General features: G+C 34.8%; 2 protein-coding genes across 2 annotated transcripts; both read left to right on the top strand.

Moving 5' to 3' along the window:
• Nucleotides 1-4,280: 4,280 nt before the first annotated feature.
• LOC118348646 lies at nt 4,281-4,871 on the top strand. The gene has a single exon (XM_035690705.1). It carries the CDS (start codon nt 4,281-4,283, stop codon nt 4,869-4,871), a length of 591 nt encoding a protein of 196 aa, XP_035546598.1.
• Nucleotides 4,872-7,184: 2,313 nt separating this feature from the next.
• Nucleotides 7,185-7,883, top strand: LOC109000548. Its single transcript, XM_018977467.2, has one exon. The coding sequence runs from the start codon at nt 7,185-7,187 to the stop codon at nt 7,881-7,883; it is 699 nt and encodes a 232-aa protein (XP_018833012.2).
• Nucleotides 7,884-8,699: the final 816 nt, after the last annotated feature.

The raw sequence follows: 8,699 nt of genomic DNA, 5'->3' as shown, positions 1-8,699 counted from the left end.
AGTATAAAACTAGAGTAACACTTAACAAATTCACAGCCTAAATATCTTATCAGGAGAGAACAAAAAGAGAGAGGGCTTTTGTGTATTTCAGATGAAGCCAAAACTAGCCACTACACTGCAATCAAATCAGCTGTTGCAAGCTGCAACAGCATGTAACGTATGGAATTAAGCCATCCGTTACAAGTCAAGTAATGAACGGCTTAATGCCATACATTACTCTAAGCATGAAGGGAGGGGGTCAGCCCACGTGGGCGCCCCTTCTGCCCTCTTGCTAATAGATCCTAAATTAAATTGAGTTATTCTATGCTCAAGTCAATGTATAGAACGCACAATCCACACCACTTAAATAGTAAGATTTGATTTGTAAGATTTAAATATAGAAAATTTTTCTTCCAAACTAAATTATGCCATATAATAATTTTATTAGGTGTGCTATACAAACTAACTTAAAAATATGATTTTTCAATCAAATTTAATCTACATAATTAGCCTCAAATCCTATAGTTTCGATCTTTAATCAAACTAACTCCATACACTTTAAATATCACAAATTCCTCATCTATTATATATATGATTTTTCAAATTAAAATATCAACCCAAATTATATGGCCCTAACCGAACCCTATATAATATTTTCTCCAAGATTTTTCATCATGATCAATCATCACATCTCGGTCAACTGCAATCAAGTATTAACACTACAAAATTTAAAAGTGTTGAACACTTCTTAATTTGGTCACTCTCTTTAACCCTAACAAATCTCTTTATGGGCACTTTTATTTTTTGTGTAGGATACTTGTATGCTCTTAGGGCTTGTTTGGGGAGTGAAATGACATGATAATTTTGTGAATAATAGTAAAATAATTTGTGAATAATAATGAGATAATTTGAATTGAATATTTTTAAAGTTTTGGAAAAGGAGAGAAAGAAATTGAATAAAAAATATTATAAAGTTAAAATATTATAAAAATATTATTTTTATTTAAAAATTTGAAAAAGTTAGAATTGTTTTTTATTTTTTTATTTAAAAGTTTGAAAAAATTATAATGATTAGTTTGAAAAAATTATAATGATTAGTTTAAAAATTTTATATTTGAATTATATTTGGGAATAAAATTTTCGAGATAAAATGAGATCAGATAAAAATTCTATATCTCATCTAAGTTTCCAAACTTGTCAAAGAGTATGTGTTATTTGGTGAAGAATTTGTGAAATTTTGCAAGAAATAGGAGTGAGGATGGAGTGGGGGAGCATGAGAAGTGGTTGGAAAATTTGAAGAACAGAGAAAAAGTAAGAATGAGAGGTCAGGTTGGTTTTGGGGGCAGGAAAGGGCAGAAGATGAAAGTTTTGAGTCAACTCGTGCAAGTCTCCTCATTACACTTTACAATATCTTTAGTACTCACTGATAATGCCACTTGCCCCACACCTAATAAAGGACATGAAATTGCTTTTTAACTCTTAAACAAATCCAGACCATTATTTGGTCTCTATAGATCACATGTGCCATGCCACATGGCTCCCTCATCACCCACTGGTTCAAGCTTTTTGGTTAAATCTGCAATTTTGTGTCATTTATGAGGTCATTTCCTTAGCTCATGATGGTATCTGCTCATCTTTCCATTGAGTTGTTCTTTTTACACTTTTCATATCAAAACAAAAGTAAAAAAAGAAAAAGAAAAAATTGTATCGTTTCCTGAAGCCTTAAAACAAATGATTCGAGACACAAACACAGGATCTCTGATCTCTCCCATTCGGATTCAAAATTTCCGATTCAAGGCGAGATGGTCAGTTTTGGCCCATAATTCGATTACTCGTCCCTTAGCTAGTGGAGCTCCACCTAATCCGCAAGTGCAGCTCCTCGCCTCCTCCTTTAGACAACAGCCAAAGAAATAAGAAAAACTCTTCTTATCAATCACTATTTACTATTTCACATTTTATAAAAAAAATTAAATCATATTTAAATAACAAGATGAGATGAGATGAGATGAGATGAGATGATTTTAGATAAAAGTTAAAAGTTGAATAAAATATTATTATAATATTATTTTTTAATATTATTATTATTTTGAAAATTAAAAAAATTGAATTGTTTATTATATTTTATGTAAGAATTTGAAAATATTATAATGATAAAATGAAATGAGATGGGATGAATTAAAATGATTTCTCAATCCAACGGAAAGTATTCCTCGTTCCATTTCAATTTCGAGTCCGCTCTATGACACATATATACAACTTAACAATTCGGGGGCATAGTCTATAGCTTTCCAAGCTCACATGACCAATGGTCTCTCTTTTTGAGCAGCTTGAGAGCGATTTTGTCCTTCTCTTTCTGAAGGGGTAAGGCGGTGGTGGGTATTTTCTTCAACAAAGCAAATCTGAATATGAGAAGCACTGAACGTTGGTCATCTGATTTCATTATGGAGGATGAATTAGAGAGACTGTGGGAGGATTTTAATCTCACAAACAAAGAAAAATTGGAAATCCCTTTAACAGAAGAAGATACCAAGAGATCAATACTGAGGGGTAAAAGAACTTGATAATTTTGCTTCTTAAGGAAAAAAATTTAAACAGGGAAGCATTCAAATCGACCCTGACAAAAATATGGAACCCAGAGGGGTGGATAGCTTTCAGTGTGGTGAGGCATAACAGGTTCATAATTGAGTTTCAAAAGGAGGTGGATATAGAACGGGTTCTTGATGGGAGACCTTGGTCTTTTGACAAATACTTGATTTGTATTCAAGAATTTGACAGCAACACACCTCCAAATGAGATTAAATTTACACAAGAACCATTTTGGATTCAAATACACGGTATGCCTCTTGTAGCCATGACAATAGAAGGAAGGGAAAGTATTGGAGCCACTGTGGGTGATGTTATAACTGTTGATGTAGATGGAGAAGGTAGTGGATGGGGAAAATTCATAAGAATTAGAGTGAATTTGGATATCACAAAACCATTACCTAGAGGAAGAACGATAAAGATGGATGGGACTCAAAGATGGATAGAATTCAAATATGAAAGACTTCCTATTTTCTGTTTTCAATGTGGGATTCTCAAGCATCCAGATCGTATCTGTGCAGTTACAAGGGCTAGAACTCATACAAAGATCATACAAAAGGCTCAATATGGTCAATGGCTAAGAGCTACATCAGTTAACTCATTTGGAAGAGGAGACAGAAGATATGGGGGAAGAGGAAACAGAAACTAGGGAATTCCAACTCAATTTCATTCAGAGAAGGGGGATAGCAGGGAACTGAGAGTCTACCAAGATACAATCTCATCTCTGGGGGATGAACAAGGTATAGAAATTCCTCAACCATCTAATTTAGTTTTACCCAAAACTATAGAAAACAACCAGAAAGATATGAGGTCCTAGCAGGAGTTTGTTATGAACACTGAGGCTCTTCAAATTGGGCAGGAAGGGTATCAAGAGGAGCAGAATTTGGAACTCCATGAACACACTGACCTATCCCTGGAGGATCAAGACAATCAGCACAAAATTACCAAATCAGCTTCTAACTCTGACCAACCCAATATGGAATCTATAAATACAGCTGTTATTTCAATAAAGAAAATGGGATGGAAAATAAGAGCAAGAGAAGGCCAAGTGGAAGGAATACCATCTCTGGATATGGAGACAAGTGGTAGGAAAAGAGATAGACTAATAGGTGAATGCAGTGATAATCATAGCCAATCAAAAAAATCAAGAGAAGAGCTCAACCCTGAATCGAGTTTAAATCAGGATTGGATGGTGGAGGCTGTTGAGCAACCCCACCAGCATCAATGAAGTGCCTTAGCTGGAACTGTAGAAGGCTTGGGAACCCTCGAATAGTTAGAAAGCTTCACCTTTTGGTGAAAACAAAGTGCCCAAATATAGTTTTTTTTATAGAAACTAAGAGTAAGAGGGAAAGGATTGAAAGAATCAGAAATAATCTGGGCTTTGATAGAAGCTTTGTGGTGGATGTAGAGGTTGTAGTGGTGTTAAAGCAATGATGTGGAGGTCTTCCAATACAGTAGAACTAGTGTCTTACACTAATTACCATATTTCTGTAAATATTTCTGATCCTGAAGTTGGGAAAACTTGGCTATTAATAGGATTCTATGGCAATCCTACTACTGCTCAAAGAGAAGGGAACAAGCAGTTACTAAAGATGTTAAAGCCTTTGGACAATAGGGCTTGAATATGTATGGGAAACGTTAATGAGATCCTACAATAACATGAGAAGAAAGGGGGGTCTTCTAGGCCCTATGCTCAAATGGAATCTTTTAGACAAGCAATGGAAGAGTCTGAGTTATATGACCTAGGCTATCAAGGTATTAAATACACTTGGGTTAATAATAGAGAAGGTAGTCATTTTATTAAGGAAAGACTAGATAGAGCCCTTGGGAATCATCAAATTTTCAGTATGTTCACTGATATGAGGGTGTCTAGTTCAGCAATTTGCAGCTCTGACCATAATCCTATTCTCATAACTTTAAATAATAGATGTGCATATGAAAGAAGAGCTAGAAGCATCTTTAGATATGAGGCTAGTTGGGGTCACATTGTAGGTTCTAAGGACTTAGTCTCAGAAGCTTGGACTGGTACTTCAGAGAATCAAAACACAATCGAGTCTGTGTCAGACAAGCTTAACAAGTGCAAATTCAAATTGGTCAATTGGAGCAAAGAAATAGAAAAAGAAAACAGATGGGATATTGAAAGGAAATTGACTCAGCTCAGAGAACTACAAGAAAGGAATATGGGCAATCTTCACATGAAAATTCAAGAACTTCATAAAGCAGTGCATATGAGACTTGAGTCACAAGATTTGAAGTGGAAGCAAAGAGCAAAGCAGAAATGGCTAAAAGAGGGGGACAAAAATACTTAATTCTTTCACACATGTGCATCCCAAAGAAGACATACTAACTGTATTAGAGGCATTTGTTGTGGGGAGGGGTAGACACATACCTCTACACAGAACATTAATCAAATCTTCCAGGATTATTATAAAAGTTTGTTCACTTCTTCAGCTCCTTCTGGTCAGTGAGAAATCAGAATGCCTTTATCCCATGCAAATATCAGTCTTAGAGGAAATGAATAAGATGCTGCTCAGGGAATTTATCAACTGTGAAGTGAAAGATGCCATCTTCAATATGAACCCTCTCAGTTCTCCAAGCCCAGATGGCTTCTCTGCAGGTTTTTTTCAACAACATTGGCATATAGTTGGTCAAGATATTTGTGATGCAGTTCTTTTAGCTCTAAATACTAATGCTTGGCCTAATAATATAAATGAGACATTCATAGTCCTCATTCCCAAAACCAAAAGTCCAAACAAAACTTATGAGTTTAGACCCATAAGCTTATACAATGTCATTTATAAAGTCATAGCCAAGGTCTTAGCAAACAGATTAAAGTCCATACTTCCAAGTATAATTTCTGCTACCCAAAGTGACTTTGTAAAGGGAAGATTAATTGCAGACAATGTTTTAGTTGCTTTTGAAACATTGCATTCTATGCATTGTAAAATAGGAGGTGCAGTGGGGTATATGACTTTGAAGTTGAATACGAGTAAAACCTATGACAGATTAGAATGGAGTTTTATCGAGACTGTGTTGGTGAAGATGGGGTTTGCTAGAAAATGGATTGATCTTATCCTTACATGTGTCACTACTGTTTCCTATTCCTTATTAATAAATGGTAGTCCTCAACCAGCTTTTACACCTACAAGAGGAATTAGGCAGGGTGATTCACTATCACCCTACCTTTTTATATTATGTGCAGAGGCCCTTCATAGATTACTTGATAATGCAGAAGCCTCTGGTATGATAACTGGAATACCATTGGCTAAAGGACAGATCCTTATAAATCATCTATTTTTTGCAGATGAGAGTTTTGTATTTTGTAAGGCTTCGTCTCTTGAATGGAGTAGGTTGTTACACTTGTTGGGGCACTATGAAAATGCTTCAGGTCAGAGGTTGAACAAAGAAAAGACATCAATATTTTTCAGCAAAAATACAAGACTAGCCACCAGAGATATCATTCCTAGCATTGCAGGGGTTAAAACTTTTGAATCCTTTGAGAATTATTTAGGACTACCAGCAATGGTAGGTGATCCAAGTTTAAAACTTTCAATGGAATCCTGGATAGAGTGAAGGAAAAAATTAGTAACTGGAAAATGAAATTTCTCTCACAAGCAGGGAAGGAAATACTCCTCAAATCAATTATTCTAGCCATACCAACTTACTGCATGGGGGTTTTCAAACTCCCTAAAGGATTACTGATGGAACTCAATAAGTTGATGAAAGGGTACTGATGTCCCATAAGGGGCTGGACAAAAAATTGCACTGGATTAATTGGAATCAAATGGGAAAAGCAAAGGACAAAGGGGGGCTGGGATTCAGAGAAATTGAAAATTTTAACTTGGCCATGTTAGCAAAGCAAGGGTAGAGGGTCTTACAGTTTCCAAACTCTCTTGCATCCAGAGTACTCAAAGGTAAATATTTCCCAAACTCTGATTTTTTAATGCCAAATTGGGAAACAGGCCTTCCTATACTTGGAGGAGCATGCTACATGCTAGACCTCTGCTTCAAAATGGGATCATTTGGAGGATAAACAATGGGAAATCAGTTTCTGATTGGTCAGATAAATGGTTGCCAAGACCTATTACTTTCAAACCTCAATCTGAAATGAGAATCTTAGGGTCAGAAGCTAAAGTGATGGATCTTATAAATGAACACAAAGGATTGGAAGCTTAATTTGGTTAAAGACATTCTCCAAGGAAGAGGCTGAACTAATAAGCCAAATTCCTATAAGCCATTGTAACATCCCAGATCAGATGGTGTGGAGAGGAACAACAAATGGTATCTTCTCAGTTAGAAGCGCCTATCACTTCCAGGATGATTTTCAGAATAGTCAAAAAGGTCAATCTTCACAAAATAATCCTAATAAATAAGCATGGACCAAAATCTGGAACCTAGCAATACCTTCAGCTACCAAGAATTTTCTTTGGAGAGTTTGAATTAACATTTTACCTACCAAGACTAACCTTAGCAAGAAGAAAATTCTGGATGATTCAATGTGTCCTATGTGTCTACAGGTACCAGAAACAACTGAACATAAACTATGAGAGTGTGCTACAACAAATGATGTTTTGGGACAGTGCTCAATCAAAATCCAAAAAATTCTAAGGAATCATAGCAACATGAAGGATATTCTGGAAGAAATGCTCAAAAAACTGAATAAGGATGAGATGATTGAATTGGCAGTGGTATTATGGAAAATATGGAGAAGAAATGAATTTATTTTTAAAGGAAATGTAATATCTCCAAACTCAGTGATGTTCCTTGTTAAGCAGCTACTGCAAGAGCTCAAGCTATCTGAAACAAAGGTAACCATCAACCAAATTCCTTCTAACTCAGTTGTTACAATCTGGGAAAGGCCTCCACCAGGGTTCTACAAGATTAATTGGGATGTTGGGGTAGATACAATTCACTGTAAAATAGGAATAGGGGTAGTGGTTACAGATGAAGAAGCAAATATTTTGGCTACCATGAGAAAGAGACAAGACTTATTTCCAGATCCTCTTACAGCAGAAGCGTATGCAGCCCTTAAAGTATCCATTTTTGGTTTTGAATTAGGCTTGAGGAAAATTATCTTGGAGGGAGATTCCAAAAAGGTTGTGATGGCAGTGCAGAATCAATCACTGGATGATACTTACTTTGGTATGTTAATTTCTGATATTAGAGCCAAGATGCATTGCTATGAAGAGAGTTCTATTAACCACATCAAAAGAGAAGGGAATTTAGTTGCACATGCACTAGGGAAGAATGCCTTAAATGTGGATGAATGTATTGTGAAGATAGACAGTGTAAAATGTCTCTGTTATAGAGAAGTTTATTAATGAAATGTCTGTATCTTTATAAAAATAAAAAATTAAATAAAAATAAATAAATAAAAAACAATTCGGGGTCGGCCCGACACCTGGGCAACGTAATTGCCTAAGGCGGTCCCACCAAATAAGCTGGCCTCCTACAAACGAAAATATTAATGGCCTATATTAAGAAATAAGAATTCCGAAAAGGGCCCCTAAGATATTATACTGATATTAAATACTCTTTGAAAAAATAACGTAAGAAGACCTCAAGGCCAGTTTGGATATTCAAAAAATTTAATATAATCTTTTATTAAAATTTGAAAAAGTGATCTTATATTCATATTTTAATTGAGAATTTAAAAAAATTATAATAATTAGATAAAAAAATTGAAGATTTGAAATTAAAAAATATTTTGTGTTTGAATGATATTTGGAAATGAAATATCTGAGAATATCTAAGACTACTTAAGAACAGTTGTGTTGCTTAATGAACCTTAAATTTTCTAAAAAAAATTAAAAGGATTCTAAAAAAGTAAAAAGCTCTAAAAATATTATTTTTTTATTTATGCGAATAGATTACTTTTAAGTTAATATGAGACTAACAATTTTAAAGGTGTAATTAAGAAAAAACTAAATGAATATCGATGGAGACTTAAACAAAGACTAAGAAAACACATCATTGCTTTCAAGAAAAAAAAAAAAGTAAAATCAAGAGAAGATATTGTGATACCCTTAACTCTGTTTGGAATTGGGCGTTGGGATGTGTAATGATAATTACGGAATTATCATTGAAGAGTTGGGATATGTAACAACGATAATTACACACCCCTCATGTTTGTGATA

The sequence above is a fragment of the Juglans regia genome, chromosome 6 (assembly GCF_001411555.2).
Source record: "Juglans regia cultivar Chandler chromosome 6, Walnut 2.0, whole genome shotgun sequence".
In the NCBI taxonomy this organism is placed as follows: domain Eukaryota; kingdom Viridiplantae; phylum Streptophyta; class Magnoliopsida; order Fagales; family Juglandaceae; genus Juglans; species Juglans regia.
The sequence above is the reverse complement of the archived record's forward strand: the minus strand, read 5'-3'. Positions and strand labels throughout refer to the sequence as shown.